Source organism: Schistocerca nitens, chromosome 11 (assembly GCF_023898315.1).
Source record: "Schistocerca nitens isolate TAMUIC-IGC-003100 chromosome 11, iqSchNite1.1, whole genome shotgun sequence".
Lineage (NCBI taxonomy): Eukaryota > Metazoa > Arthropoda > Insecta > Orthoptera > Acrididae > Schistocerca > Schistocerca nitens.
The window spans coordinates 122,715,355-122,732,052 of NC_064624.1; the positions used below are offsets into that span (position 1 = coordinate 122,715,355).

The 16,698-nt window shown below is 44.9% G+C and overlaps 1 protein-coding gene across 1 annotated transcript in view; it reads left to right on the top strand.

The window, feature by feature from the left end:
• Positions 1–16,698, top strand: part of LOC126212959 (cation-dependent mannose-6-phosphate receptor-like) — a 91,657-nt gene that overhangs the window by 52,736 nt on the left and 22,223 nt on the right. Inside the window, exon 5 of the mRNA XM_049940487.1 lies at positions 9,901–10,028. Coding sequence (XP_049796444.1) covers positions 9,901–10,028 — 128 coding nt within the window. The remainder of the gene's footprint in view (positions 1–9,900; positions 10,029–16,698) is intronic.

Below are 16,698 nucleotides of genomic sequence, written 5' to 3' on the forward strand. Positions count from 1 at the left end.
AGAGGAACAACTATTAATATTCTTAAAGGATCTATTTGGCTCTATTAGAAAACATGTTAGCAAAGCCAGCCCTTAATTAATTCCAAAGTAATTAACAGTTTTGTCAAAGATATTGTTTGCCTAACGATATCTGTTAATTTCATCATTTAAACAAAGAATTCGCCTTAACTCTTGTAATAGAAGAAACTGGTAAAAAGATGGAATTTTTTGATGTTTTCAGTTAATTTAATGAGTTATGTTTTAATTGTAATTTCTGTAAATGAAACATCAAACAGTGTGTAGTTTCAGTGCCTATTATTGTGCTGATATATAAGGGCCCGATTTTTGGTCCCGAGACAGTCAGACCACAGCTGAGTTTCAGATGAGGAACCTGTATTGGTTAGAACAACAACAATGCATCAAATTAACTGTGAAATAAGTGGAACACAATTAGGCCTTGTGTTAAAACAATGACAGTGTCTGTTCAATATGTACCGTATCATTCTACAATAACTGTGAACTGTATGGTTAGGTTTTAACTGCTTGTGGATGTTAGACAGCAAACTATTGTAGCAGTATGTTGATGTTTGCCTGCAAACTATTAATGAAGCTTATCAAAAGTTAAACAATAGTGCACTGGCCATATAACTGTGTATTATTTGGGGGGTTGTGAACAGTGAAAGTAAAGAACCATGAAATGCAAATGTGCACCTGTCAGCTACATCATTTAAAGTAGTCAGTGTTGAACGACGTCCACCCCCCCCCCCTCCCAAACCCCACCCCTCCATTTTTCAGCTAGTGTAGCAACGCAGTACGTCGATACCGAGAACAATTGACGAAGAAATAAAGCAGGTGAACGTCACAATCTGATGACCACAATGGAGGATTGCCATATTGTGCACAGAGCACATTGTTGCCCCTACACATCTGTGTCTGTGGTCTGAGAACAAATAGTGGACTGCGTGCAACATTGTGTCATGCTGCACCATTGGCCCCACTAGCAGCAGCTGTACTGGGGAATCGCCATTAGCCCCACAACACAAATGCTTGTGTTTGTAGTAGTGCGTGGAAAGAGTGAACTGCTGATGAATCGTGTTGCAGTACGTTCAGCAACAAATTGCAGCTCCGAACTGTCCCCTGATGACCGTGTCAGTGATCTGGGGAGAGGATCCAGTCTTCTAATGTTCCAGAGAGGCACAGCATTGTTACTCTCTGCATTGCAGTGGCAGGACCTGTCAGGTACGACTTCAGATCGGCTGGTAGTGATTGTGAAAACTCAGACGGCTCAACGGTACCTCACAGACGTGTCGAGTTGTCACGTGTCATCTCTCGTGCGACATTATTGGAATGTCATTTTTCGAGAGGACGGTGATCGTTCACAGCTGGCGTGTGTCTCTGTGAACTGACTGCGTGATGTTGAGGTACATCTGTGGACAATGAGCTTCCCAGATCAGTCCCCAGCTGAACCTGTGTGAGACCAGTTCGGATGTCCATCCCAGTGGCAATGTCGTGGATAGGAAGGACCATTTATAACAGGTTGCTTCAAGAGAGGCTTCCACGGCAGTATGACATCCTGCTGAACCAAATCAATGCGTACGTTCGAGCTGGAGAGGAGTGAAACGTTATAGTGATAAGTGGACTTATTTTGCCAAGTTCTTTGTTAACTGCACTCATGTCGGGCGATTGGTGGTGCTGTCAATGCCTGCATTCAAGCCGGAGGGGAGTGAAGTGTTATAGTGATAAGTGGACTCATTTTGCCAAGTTCTTTGTTAACTGCGCTCATGTCGGGCGATCGGTGGTGTGGTGGGGAAGTAGAAAATGTGACGGGAAACCCAGTGAGTGTGTGGCACTTGACTCAAGAAAGAACTGCTATTGACTGACAGCTGGCCCACCAAAATATCATTCACAGACTAATTTTAATTGAAATACAGTCACATAGTGCAAAGCTAATGACACATATCAGTTGCGACTTATGGTTTCCACACTGGGGAAGTCTGTGAATCTTATACCAGTGTGGTAATATTATCAAGCTCCAGAGAGACGTAATGACTCACTGCCCACCCCTCCCCCTCCCTCACCACCACCACTCTTCCCCCCCCCCCAAAATCTCTGTGTGTGTGTGTGTGTGTGTGTGTGTGTGTGTGTGTGTGTGTGTCAGGATACCTGTGTTCGGTAGTCTGTATTACTGAGTGTCGAAAATGGTCACTCAGTTCCAGTTGCAGGTTGCCAATCTAAGGTCTTCCAGGGGTAACAAACATTGCTTCTTGTGTATTTTATATAATTATTGACCAAATTTAAAATGCTGTCACAATCTACTCCTTACAAGGTAGGAATGTAAGTTGAAGGTTTAACATAATACAACAAGTATTAAAGTTAGAAACTATGTATATGTTTTGGCTCCCCTGAAATCAAAATGCACAAACTACCCAGGCTATATTCATCCAGTATTTGAAAATGAGTTCACTTAGCGACTTCTAACAAACATTACACACAATATCAAACCTTTATGAAACTATTTCTCACTGACAGCACCCACAGAATAATCGTTTACTACATTTTCACCGTTCTTGCAGTAAAACTTCAGCTTCAGGCATGACAATTTATCACTGCTTTACTACTAACTCTATTCACAACAGAGTTAGCAGACAACATCCATGTATACCAGTGCATTTACCTGCAAAATTGTATTGTTGTACGACACAGTGTTTGGAATATGTGACACCGTAAACTTTGAAACTGGTGAAAAACCTCTCTCTTCTTAAATTGATGTGCAAATTACGCAGGCTATCCAATGTTTGATAACTCGGGCAGGGGTGTTATTTTTTGTATCCGACATACATTGTCAAAACCCCCAAAATACATCTCAGATAATAATAAAAAGAAACTTGCAAGTAACACACTTAATCTAGTAAAACCATTTAAGTGAGGAACATGGTAACTACAGAAAGTAACAACACATTTCATGCTCTTATTGTGTGCAATCTTTTTGAAATTCTCAGTATGTGGTGACACTTAAGATAAGGATTCTGCTGCACTCTGAGAAGACAGCCTGTGTTCACTACAGTGGATCCAATTTCCAGTGCCAGAAATACAGAAGTATCTTTGACACCATTGAATCATTAATACTGAGCAACAGTTAATGACTCATAAAAGCGGGATAAAGAGGTGGAGTGGTAGGCATTGGAAAGTGAAGATTCAGCCACTCTCAGTTCCTCTCCATCGTAAACGAATGTTAAAATTGTGTGGAGGGTGGTATGACACCCATGGGCACAATCAAACAGTGCAACATCTAGATGAAATGCCCTGCTAATCCCACAGGACAGGACACACAGTAGGTTGTGGAAAGGTGCCAAAATAAGGTGCTGTCAGTTACACTTTGAACATACAACTTTATTATTTGGTCAAACATTACAAGGTCCCAATTTTTTTTTACACACACACAGCTTTAATCTTTGGGACTTAATTACCGACTGAAAGCCACTTTAATTTAAAAACGGCTGAAGGCCAATAACTTAAAACGCAAGCATAATCAAAAATTTAAAGGCAAGCCTTATCTTAAAACAGTTCTTTAATTTAGGCTGAAGGCATTAGAAACAACTCAAACTCAAAATCGGCTGAAGGCCCAAGACTTAAAATTCAACAACATTAAAATTTTTTTAAATGCCAAAGGCCAGTTCTTTGAACTAGGCTGAAGGCCTTTAGAGCACAACAACTCAAATTCAAAATCGGCTGAAGGCCAACACCTAAAACTCAACAACATTAAAACCTTTAAAAAGCCAAGGTCTTAATGTGAAACAGTTCTTTAAACTAGGCTGAAGGCCTTAAGAGCAAAACAACGCTAATTTTAAAAAATGGCTAGAAGCCATGGAAGTACAAACAACAAGAACAAATTAAAAAATACAGTACACCCAATGGTGCTCAGATGTTCGGCCTGGAATTCAAATAATGCTCGCTTGGGTGAGACATGCAGTCGGGCAAACCATTGACGATCCGATGAGAATCCAACCGACCGACAATCACGGACCCGCCAACAAGATAACTTCCACTTCACCCGACCAGGGCACCACAACAGGGAGTTCAACAGAACAACGTAGAAGATATTGGCACCCGCAACCAATCGTACGTGGAGCTGTCAAACTACGTACGGTGCTGGACAGCAACAACACGACGAGGAAGCTACACTGCCTGAAATTTACGTCAACGGCCAGGGCAGGTAACCGGAACGTTAATGGCCACAAGGCAGAAGATTCAACTGGTGCACTTCAATTCAAATAACCAAATACAGTGAAACTCCAATGAAGGGTGGCTAGAATTTTCCAACTTGAAAAACAAATTGTTGCTCGCAGGAATATCCCAACAGCCAACAATGAACTCCAATTGACACAATGTGAACAGTCTTGACTTGCTGGTAGGTTAAATCAAAACTCAACTTTCGTCTCCAGGGTCGGTGAGCCACGGAGCTCGTAGCAATGGGAACAGCGCCACACGCTCCGACACCACGTAGAGACGGCCAGCAGGCCCGGCCAAACTACGCCCCGCCGACAATTCCTCGCTGCTCCGTGGCAACTGACTGACTCGGAGCCAGTACGCCGATAACATTCAGAATAACTTGTCAGTCAGAATCACACAAACTACACACAGTTTCACGAACACTTGCCCAAAGAACTAGACAATGCTAATGACAGTGACTGTACAATAATAGGGACAAATCATGACTCAGCACACACAGCCAACCCGTAAGCGATTGCCAGCCAAATACACGTCGTCCGACAAGACGACCGACCAAAGTCGTCCCCACTCGCGTTGTGTGTCGGCAACCGTCGGGCGAGTCGTGGCGGTCCGGACCTCACTGCTGCCACGCCCGGACTGAACTTGTGCCGCGTGCCGTCTCAAACAGTGCCAGGTCCGAACTAACTCAAGACACACAATGGCCGTGAAGTAATAGCAGTCCAGCAAAGATAATACAGCAGGGCCTATATTGATAAGCACTGCTGCTGCTGCTCACGGGCAGACAAGGTAGCAATTCAGTGACTCCAGTAATTGAAAATTAACATAATGCGGTGGCAGTATAGTAAAAAAAAACAAAAAAAACAAGATGTTAAATGAGAGATGGCACGAACACAAGCCGCACATGGCTCAACAGTACTACAGAAAGGGAAGATTGCTACTCACTGTATAGCACACACATTGCACAACAAAAAGACTGTCAAACAAGTAAGCTCTTGACCAAAAAGGTCTAATTAGACAATGTGTGTGTGTGTGTGTGTGTGTGTGTGTAATACAGATGAAGGCCTTTTTGGCCGAAAGCTGTTTGCCAGTCTTTTTGTTGTGCCTATCTGCAAGTACATCATCTCTGCTCTGTGGTGAGTAGCCGTTCCTTTTAATAATACAGGGTGTGCATAAAGTCCGGGAGCACTTTCAATTATTTATTGCACAAGAACTAAACATTGTACAGATGTCATACATATTGCATTTTGAAGACAAACTCTGAAATTTTTTTTATGGACATTTGATATGCGAACTATGAGTGACCCGGCAGATGTCAATAAGGTAATCGCATTCTTGCCGTACGCGTCCCAGCGCGGCATCATTGACTGTGGCAGTCGCTTCCCATAATCTCTCCCGGAGCTCTGCTACATCACGTGGTAGAGGCGGTACACACACCACATCTTTAATGTGTCCCCACAGAAAAAAGTCACATGGAATGAGATCTGGTGATCGGGGAGGCCATTTCGTGAAACAGCTGTCCCCTTCTGTAGCACGGCTGATGCGGCAGCTCCTTGTTCAGGTACCCACGAACTTCACGATGAAAATGGGGTGGATCCCCACCTTTCTGAAAGATGAATGGAGAGTCCGATTGCATTTGAGGCATCAGCCATTGCTGCAACATGTCCAAGTACGAATATCCAGTGACAGTACTCTTGGCAAAGAAGAATGGCCCGTACAGTTTTTGACGTGACGAGGCGCAAAAAACATTTACGTTTGAGGAATCGCTCTCAAATTAAGTGCATTCGTGTGGATGCTTTGTACCCCAGATTTGACAATTATGCCTGTTCACTTTCCCGTTTGTGCGAAAAGTGGCTTCGTCACTAAAACTTAAGCGATCAACAACGCCATCGCCATCCTCATTCAATTGTCGCAACTGTGAACAAAATTCAGAACGCTTGTCTTTGTCGTTGCGATTGAGCTTCTGCACTAGCTCCAATTTGAATGGTTTCATTGACAGCTTCTGTCGCAGGACATTCCACGCTGTCATCAGAACCATTTCGAGTTCACGGGATGCATGAATCGCTGATTTCTTTGGACTCCTTGCAAATGTCTCTCGTACACACTCCACATTCGCTTCACTCACACTGGGACGTCTACTCTTCTTCGCCGGGCACAAGCAACCCGTCTTAACGAATTTATCGTGCCAGTGGTTAATGGCTTTCCTTGTTGGTGTCTTCTTACCATTCTTGGTTCTAATCCATCGAACAGCTGTAGCACACTTGTTTTTGTAGAACTCCAACACACAGAAAGCTCGCTCTGCACCTGAACTCGCCACGTTTGTGACTAGCACTGACTATCGGCAAATTACCAATTTACGCTGTGGCAGTATACGTGGGGGGGGGGGGGGGGGGGAACCTTAGAGGGTTTCTTTTCAAAATGACATATGTATGATATCTGTACAATGTTTGATTCTTGTGCAATAAATAATTGAAAGTGATTCCGTACTTTATGTACACCCTGTATTGTCATTTTCCATAGGCACAAATACTTTAGCCTGCTGTAAGCCTTTAAAGAGTTGCTCTCCGTAGGGGCCATGCCCCAAACCTCTGCTAAACATAGCTTAACTGGCATTCCGAGGGGCAGCATTAAGGGTGCATTTAAGTTGCCACACCACTGCTCACCGCACCGCCTGGTGACGATAAAACCACTGCATCTTATTGGTCTATTTAACCTGCACCGTAACAGACCGACCCCCCCCCCCCTCCCCCCTCTCCAATGCTCGCTACGATCCTTCTCAGGTGATACCAGTTTGTGTTTTGCACTGCGACTCTCACCATGTGTCCTGAAACTTGATCCTCGATTCATTGGCTGGTTCGAGGTCACTCAACCGACACTGCATTTGGCAGCACTGCTATGTGAACTGCTGCAGGGTAATTACTCTTGTCAAGCGGTAAGGCTGCAGTGTAAATGCAACAGTGCTACCGACTGGCAGCGAGGTCTGATGTGCCGAAAGTGAGGATGCCCCTTGCCATAAAAGTAGCTGCTGTCTGTTTGGAAAAGATCACTCAGTATCAACAGACTTAAAAAAAATTGGCAGTCATTATTTAAATCCGAATGAAAAATACTCTAATCTCTTCCTGATAATTTAAATTCTGTAGTACATTATTGGAAAAACTACACTACTGGCCATTAAAATTGCTACACCAAGATGATGTGCTACAGAAGCGAAATTTAACCGACAGGAAGAAGATGCTGTGATATGCAAATGATTAGCTTTTCAGAGCATTCACACAAAGTTGGAAAGTTTCCAACCGATTTCTCATACACAAACAGCAGTTGACCGGCATTGTCTGGTGAAACGTTGTTGTGATGCCTCGTGTAAGGAGGAGAAATGCGTACCATCACATTTCCGACTGTAGACTATCGCAATTGCGATTTATCGTATCGCGACATTGCTGCTCGCATTGGTCAAGATCCAATGACTGTTAGCAGAATATGGAATCGGTGGGTTCAGGAGGGTAATACGGAACGCCGTGCTGGATCCCGGCGGCCTCGTATCACTAGCAGTCGAGATGACAGGCATCTTATCCGCACTGCTGTAACAGATCGTGCAGCTACGTCTTTTGAGTCAACAGATAAGGACATTTGCAAGACAACAACCATCTGCAAGAACAGTTCGACGACGTTTGCAGCAGCACGGACTATCAGCTCGGAGACCGTGGCTGTGGTCACCCTTGACGCTGCACCATAGACAGGAGTGCCTGCAGTGGTGTACTCGACGACGAATCTGGGTGAAATCAGTACCCAGAACAACCACCTCTGGCCGTAATAACGGCCTTGATACGCTTGGGCATTGAGTCAAACAGAGCTTGGATGGCGTGTACAGGTACAGCTGCCCATGGAGCTTCAAGACTATACCACAGTTCATCAAGAGTAGAGACTGGCTTATTGTGACGAGCCAGTTGCTCGGCCACCATTGACCAGACATTTTCAGTTGGTGAGAGATCTGGAGAATGTGCTGGCCAGGGCAGCAGTCGAACATTTTCTGTATCCAGAAAGGCCCTTACAGGACCTGCAACATGCGGTCGTGCATTATTCCACTGAAATGTAGGGTTTCGCAGGGATCGAATGAAGGGTAGAGCCACGGGTCGTAACACATCTGAAATGTAACACCCACTGTTCAAAGTGCCGTCAATGCGAACAAGAGGTGACCGAGACGTGTAACCAAGACACCCCATACCATCACGCCGGGTGATACGCCAGTATGGCGATGACGAATACACCCTTCCAATGTGCCTTCACCGCGATGTCGCCAAACACGGATGCGACCATCGCGATGCTGTAAACAGAACATTGATTCATGCAAAAAAATGACGTTTTGTCATTCGTGCACCCATGTTCGTCGCCGAGTACACCATCGCAGGCGCTTCTGTCTGTGATGCAGCATCAAGGGTAACCGCAGCTACGGTCTCCGAGCTGATAGTCCGTGCTGCTGCAAACGTCGTCGAACTGTTCGTGCAGATGGTTGTTGTCTTGCAAACGTCCCGATCTGTTGACTCGGATCGAGACGTGGCTGCACGATCCGTTACAGCCATGCGGATAAGATGCCTGTCATCTCGACTGCAAGTGATACCAGGCCGTTGGGATGCAGTACGGTGTTCCGTATTACCCTCATGAACCCACCGATTCCATATTCTGCTAACAGTCATTGGATCTCGACCAATGGGAGCAGCATTGTTGCGATACGATAAACCATAATCGCGATGGTCTACAATCCGACGTTTATCAAAGTCGGTAACGTGATGGTACGCATTTCTCCTCCTTACACGAGGCGTCACAACAATGTTTCACCAGGCAATGCCGGTCAACTGCTGTTTGTGTATGAGAAATCGGTTGGAAACTTTCCCCGTGTCAGCACGTTGTAGGTGTCACCACCAGCGCCAACCTTGTGTGAATGCTCTGAAAAGCTAATCATTTGCATATCATAGCATCTTCATCCTGTCGGTTAAATTTCGCGTCTGTAGCACGTCATCTTTGTAGTGTAGCAATTTTAATGGCCAGTAGTGTAATTAAGAAGTTGGTTGGTGTGCATTGTCAGAACATGAATTTAAAAATGATATTCTATTAACTGTTTCTTTTGATTGATCTTGAATTGTAGTTTAATAATGTAATGATGATCTCTAAAATTTTCACAGAAGCTTGTTTTTTTGCCGGGTTCGATTCCCGGCGGGGTCAGGGATTTTCTCTGCCTCATGATGACTGGGTGTTGTGCGCTGTCCTTAGGTTAGCTAGGTTTAAGTAGTTCTAAGTTCTAGGGGACTGATGACCATAGATGTTAAGTCCCATAGTGCTCAGAGCCATTTGAACCTTTTTAAAAAAGCTTGTTTAGGTATTTAAGCTTGTTTAGGTATTTAACATTTTACAGTGGTTGCTATCGAAATACAGTTTGAATACATTGTTAAACAGTTTTCCAGAGTGATTTTCATATCACAAATTTTAAATAATAATAATAATAATAATAAATACTTCTGAGCCTGATAATGTGTACTTTCACATCACATTGAATAATGAATGACAAAATGTTAGCAGTCGTTATGAAACATTTTCGTACTTGCCACATGGTATCAACTACTTCCCTAGTTGGAAGTATTGGTTGCTACACTATAAGGACTGAAGCAATGGTCATAGTGAAGGGTAAATTGTTCTGTGCAGGAATCCCTGAGTGTGGTGCAGGCCGATAACTGCACGCTGACGATGGAGTTACGGACGCCGCAGTCTTGCGTGTCATCGCACCAGCAAATCGTGCCCGGGCTCAGCCACGGCTCCGTCTTCTGCATACTGTGAGTATCCTCGAGTATCAGGGCTGTGGCCAGAAGAAAAATTTATGAGGAGTATTCTTCAAAATGTGGACCTCCAGCATTACATCAATAATTTCAGTTAATTAAATTTAATTATTTCCAGTATCCACAGTCTGATATTGTAGTTCTTGCAAAATGATGAATTGAACTTTGGAGTGGGAAAGAGTTACTAATACTCTGATACTCATCTGATTGAAAAAGAGGTTTTGAGAATTATCAGACGTATTTAAACATTAATTACTTCTGCTGTAGAAGTCCCATCTATACCTTGGAGTGATTCATATCCTTGTTTGATTTTGAGGATTTTGTGTAACGGAAAGTAATGAATCAGCTCATTTTAAAGTTATCCTTTTTTTATGAAACTGAATAGCACGTCCGCTGCCTCAAAGTTTGACTCTTTTTAGTGAATAACCAAAAAGCCATCCAGTTACTTATAGAAGATTATGACATTATCATTAATAAACTTGGGTATTATTTGAATCTGCTTTTTAGATTAATGCAAATAATTTTGCATATGACACCAAGAGCAAGAAGATATTCAGTTACAAGATAAATCAGTCTTAATTTAAAAGCCGTAAATTCAACTAAATACCTAGGTATTACAATTATGAACAATTTAAATTGGAAGGAACACATAGAAAATGTTGGGGGAAGGCTAACCAAAGACTGCCTTTTATTGGCAGGACACTTAGAAAATGTAACATACCTACTAAGGAGACTGCCTACACTACGCTTGTCCGTCCTCTTTTAGAATAGTGCTGTGCGGTGTGGGATCCTTACTAGATAGGACTGACAGAGTACATCGAAAAAGTTCAATGAGAGGCAGCACGTTTTGTATTATTGTGAAATATGGGAGAGAGTGTTACAGAAATGATACAGGATTTGGGCTGGACATCATTAAAAGGAAGGCGTTTTTCGTTGCGACGGAATCTTCTCACGAAATTCCAATCGCCAACTTTCTCCTTTGAATGCGAAAATATTTTGTTGACACCGACCTACATAGGGAGAAATGATCACCACGATAAAATAAGGGAAATCAGAGCTCGCACGCTATACGAGAAGGGAATAATAGAGAATTGTGATGAACCCTCTGCTGGGCATTTAAGTGTGATTTGCAGAGTATCCATGTAGATGTAGATATAAGTATGTTTTCAAGTAATAGTTTTGTTAAGTAATTTTTTGTGCTGAATTTTGTAAAATAAATCTAACAATTTCTATATAAATATGCAAATTGATGCTAATGTGCTTAATTATTTTAATTGCTGTCATTTCCAAATATGTCAATGCTGAAGTTATATTATTAGGTAGAACCAATTATTTTATGAACATGTTAAATATTGTTATGTACTGAAGTATTTAGTTTTAGTAATGCCTCATAACATTACATAGTAGTTTTATAGAACTTTCCATTCATTAATTTTACAAAAGTGTGTCCCTTGAATGATTAGACAGTAATTTTTTAATAAATTACGGATGTTGCATACATGAAATTCCAAACTTCCATAACTTCATAAATGAAATAGTATAACAAACTCGTTATTTAAATGAATTTAGTTATTCTAAATAGCACTAGACAATGGATAATAACTGTGGTAGGAATTAGCACAAAGGTAGATATAAAATGGCACAATGAAAGATATTACGTATTGTGAAGTATACAAAAAGGATGCATTGTGCACTAGTATTGGGGATCTCATTCTATTACATTACAGTACATACCCTTGAAGCAGGTGCAGAATTAGAGTTTGGTTCTGCTTATGGCCAACTTGTTACCTTCTGTTACTTTCAGCCGCCCACCACATCCCCAAATATAACTTTGTCAGGCCCACTTTCAATGTGACAGTAATAATTTCCTTGCATCAGTACTTAGTAAATAGATGTAGCACAGCTTACTAGAAATGGCAGTTCAGTGAAATACTTCATTTGCCTGAAAATTTGCGAGTTACATATGATGTTAAAATATATTTTTACAAAGGCGGTGCAGCCGCTTGCTTTAAACATAAAACAAATAGGGATTAGTGGTGAATAATTTAGGTGAGACAACCTCACCCATCCCCACCACACCCTCTCCACCAGTCAAAAAGTCCCTCCCACCCAGAGAAAGCCAGGGATAAAAATTTTTTCATAAAAAAATTATGTCAGTGACAAACTGAGTACCTAATAACCAATCCATTCCTGCCATCAAGAGGGGAGGCGTATGAGATATTGCAAGGTCCTCGATGACAATATATGTATGCCGTATCTTGCTTTTATAGCTGCCTTACAAGTTAGACCCTAATGTATTTGTATGCTTTAATTGATATCCTTTTGTCGTAATTTACCATATTTCACATGAAGAGTATGTGTTACAACATCAATACCAGGTGGGTGGAGCCACTCACTTTAAAAGAATGAAAAAACCTGAATGTGACATTTTTTTCTGTCATTTAGTGAGATATAAGTGTATGTTGTTATGGAGAACATTTTGAACCCCCACCCCCCCCTTGTGGGTCTGGGGGTTAGAATAGGCCCGAGGTATTCCTGCCTGTTGTACGAGGTGACTAAAAGGAGTTTCACACGTTTCGGCCTTTATGTGATGGTCTCGTGGAGGGTTTGGCCTCCATTCTCCAAAATTTTCCCGAAGAGCGAGCCAATTGGGGAAGGGCACCTTACAAGATGCATCGTGTCCATCGCGCATTGAGATCTTCAGCCCACTTGCTCATCATCACATTGCAGTCCTGCCCATTCTCCATCTCTCGGGCGAGGACACCTTCCCGGGTGCGTTTTCTACCGTGCACTGTGCTGTGTCGATTTCTGCGTCGACGATGACCGTGGACTTGTTTGCACCTGATATCCGGCACAGTAGCCATTCAGTTGTGTTGGGGGTGCCATGCACCCTGTTGGTTGTAGGCTCCTGTACACAAAGGGATCGTTCTGCTGATGCCTGCGCCGTTAACTCCCCGCGTGTGCCGAGGGGTAGATGCCCATCCTTCACTGGGGCATCGGGACTCCCGGTAGTGGCCATCCTGCCAGGTGGCCTTTGCTGCGGCTGGATGGCGCCCGTGGGGAGAGCCCCTGGTTGGAGTGGGTGGCATCAGGGAGGATGACACACAATGAAAAGTAGTCTGTCATCTCTTGCTGGTGGTGAAACACCAGCAGTCTCTAAGCAATCACGAGCTGAATTCAACGCACAGAAGTATGACCCCAAATCGTTCCCCTCCCTGGCCACACCGTGGGAGGAATGTCAGGCTAAGGATGGCAGCTGATCTTATTCATCCCGGTACCTTGTATGTTCGAGAGCTGATGGGGAATCTTTCATGACGATGAAGCCTCAGTTTTTTGTTGAGCATTTAGAGGACAAGTTCGGGGAGGTGGAGGGCTCGTCCAAAATGAGATCTGGGTCAGTCTTGATCAAAACAGCATCCTCTGGCCAGTCACGGGAGTTACTCGCTTAAGCTGGGGGATGTTTCTGTAACCATCACACCCCATAAGAGCTTAAATACAGTTCAGGGTATCATATTTCACAGAGACCTTTTGCAGTCAACGATGAACTGCGCACCAGTTTAGAGCGGCGAGGTGTACATTTCGTCCGGCATGTCCACCGGGATCCGAAGTATAATCAGATTGCCACCGGTGCCTTCATCTTGGCCTTTGAGGGTGATACATTGCCCGAGAAGGTCAAGGTGATGGTCTACCAGTGTGGTGTAAAGCCCTATATCCCTCCCCCGATGCGGTGCTTTAAGTGCTGGAAGTTCAGCCATACGTCTTCCCGCTGTACTTCCAGTGTCACATGCCGAGATTGCGAACACCCGTCACATCCCATTATCCATGTGCCCCGCCTCCCATCTGTCTCAACTGCGGAGGGCACCATTCACATTTCTCGCCCGACTCCAGGTTTCTCCAGAAAGAAAGGAAAATCGTGAACAGACTGACCTACACTGAGGCTAAGAGAAAATTTGAACACCTGCATCCTGTGCGTATATCATCATCTTATGTCGCCAATAAAACAGTTCTGGCACCATCAACTCCACCAACCGAGGTCACCTCTCAGAGCCGAAAGACTACACTTGCCCCCCTGATGGTGGGGGGCATTTCCCTCCCTGTTGCTCCTGCACCACCTACTTTGGGAGCAACAGCCCCCCCCCCCCCCCCAAATATTGTGGACATCTGTCCCCACTTCTAAGCCAGAGAAGCATAAGTCTTTTTCGGCTTCCCTCACTATGAAGGGTTCCCTTGGGTCACTCCCTTCCCAGGTTTCTTCTAGTGGGGAAGACGACACCTGCCAGTGGCTGAAGAGCCCAAAAGCAGCTGGTCGTAGGGCTTCGCGCTCATCCTCAGTCCCGGCCCGGAGACTGAGTCAGTGAAGTCCTCCCAGCCAGGGAAATGCAAGGAGCAGTGAGAGGAATCCAAAAATAAAACCCTTAAGACCGAGGAAATTGCGGTGGCACCCACACCACCACTACCTACAAGCTCTGTGGCTGAGGATGGGATGGAGATTTTGGCGTCTGCTGAGGACCTAGATCTAACTATACCCTCAGACACAATGCATATAGACTGCTCAGGCAATAAATCGGTGGCAGCAGGTGACTCTGAGGCATAAACTGCCTCATTGAATGTTCCATGCCTTCCCAGTCTCACGATGTCATCCTCCAGTGGAATTGCGGCGGTTTTTTCCACCGCCTGGCTGATCTACGGCAACTGTTAAGCTTTACACCTGCTATCTGCATGGCCCTCCAGGAAACCTGGTTCTCAGAAATGCGGACCCCTGCCCTCCGTGGCTATAAGGGATATTACAGGAACCGTAGCGACTACAATCGAGTGTCAGGTGGAGTTGCGTTTATGTCCTAAACTCGGTCTGTAGTGAACTTGTGCCCCTTCAAACCTCTCTTGAAGCTGTGGCTGTCAGAATAAGGACGACACAGGAAATAACTGTCTGCAATGTATATCTTCCTCCAGATGGTGCAGTACCCCTGAATGTATTGGCTGCACTGATTGACCAACCTTTCCTACTTCTGGGAGATTTTAATGCCCATAACCCCTTGCGGGGTGGTACCGTGCTTACTGGCCGAGGCAGAGATGTCGAAACTTTACTGTCGCCATTTGACCTCTGCCTCTTAAATACTGGGGCCGCCACACATTTCGGGCATCGATTTATCAATTTGCAGCCCAGGACTTCTCCCATCTATCCATTTGAGAGCACATGATGACCTGTGTGGTAGTGAACACTTCCCCATCTTCCTGTCACTGCCCCAGCGTCAAGCACACAGGCGCCTGCCCAGATGGGCTCTGAACACGGCGGACTGGGGATCTTTCACCTCAGCTGTCGCCGCTGAATCTCCCCCACACGGTAACATCGATGTGATGGTTGAGCAGGTGACTAGCACAATTGTTTCTGCAGCAGAAAACGCGATCCCTCACTCTTTAGGGTGCCCGAGGCGTAAGGCAGTCCCTCGGTGGTCGCCGGAAGTCTCAGAAGCAATTAAGGAGTGTCGGTGAGCTCTACAGCAGCATAAGCACTCTTCCCTGGAGCCCCTCATAGCCTTTAGACGGCTCCGTGTCCGTGTTCACTACCTTATCAGAAAACAGAAGGAGTATTGGGAGAGAAACATCTCCACCATTGGGTGCCACACATCACCTTCCCAAGTCTGGGCAAAGATCAAATGTCTTTTCGGGCACCAGGCCTCAACAGCTGTCCCTGGTGTTTCCATAAATGGCGAGTTATGTAACGACGCAAACACAATTGCCGAGCACTTTGCTCGAGCCTATGCATCGGAGAATTACCCACCAGCCTTTCGCACACTAAACCGGCGGCTGCAAGTGAATGTCCTCTCATTCACTACACGCTGCAGTGCCCATTTACAGAGTGGGAGCTCCTCAGTGCCCTTGAACATTGCCCCGACACAGTTGCTGGGCCCGATCGCATCCACAGCCAGATGATTAAACATCTCTCATCTGACTACAAGCGACATCTTCTCGCCATCTTCAACCGGATCTGGTGCGATGGCGTCTTTCCGTCGCAATGGCGGGAGAGCACCGTCATTCTGTTGCTCAGACGCGGTAAAAACCCACTTGATGTGGATAGCTATCGGCCCATCAGCCTCACCAACGTTCTTTGTAAGCTGCTGGAATGTATGGTATATCGGCGGGTGGGTTGGGTCCTGGAGTCACGTGGCTTGCTGGCTCAGGGCGGCTTCCGCCGGGGTCGCTCTACCACTGATAATCTTGTGTCCATTGAGTCTGCCGTCCGAACAGCCTTTTCGACACCAACACCTGATTGCCATCTTTTTTGACTTACGTAAAGCATACGACACGACTTGGCGACATCATATCCTTGCCACATTGTACGGGTGGGGTCTCCGGGGACCGTTCCCGATTTTTATCCAAAACTTCCTGTCGCTCCGTACTTTCCTTCTCCAAGTTGGTGACTCCCATAGTTTCATTCATATCCAGGATAATGGAGTGCCGCAGGGCTCTGTATTGAGTGTGTCTCAAATTTTAGTGGCCATTAACGGACTAGCAGTTACTGTCGAGCCCTCCATCTCACCTTCTCTGTACGCAGACGACTTCTGCATTTCGTACTGTTGCTCCAGTACTGTTGTTGCTTAGCGGCGCCTCCAGGGAGTCATCCACAAGGTGCAGTCACGGGCTCTAGCTCACGGCTTCCAGTTTTCAG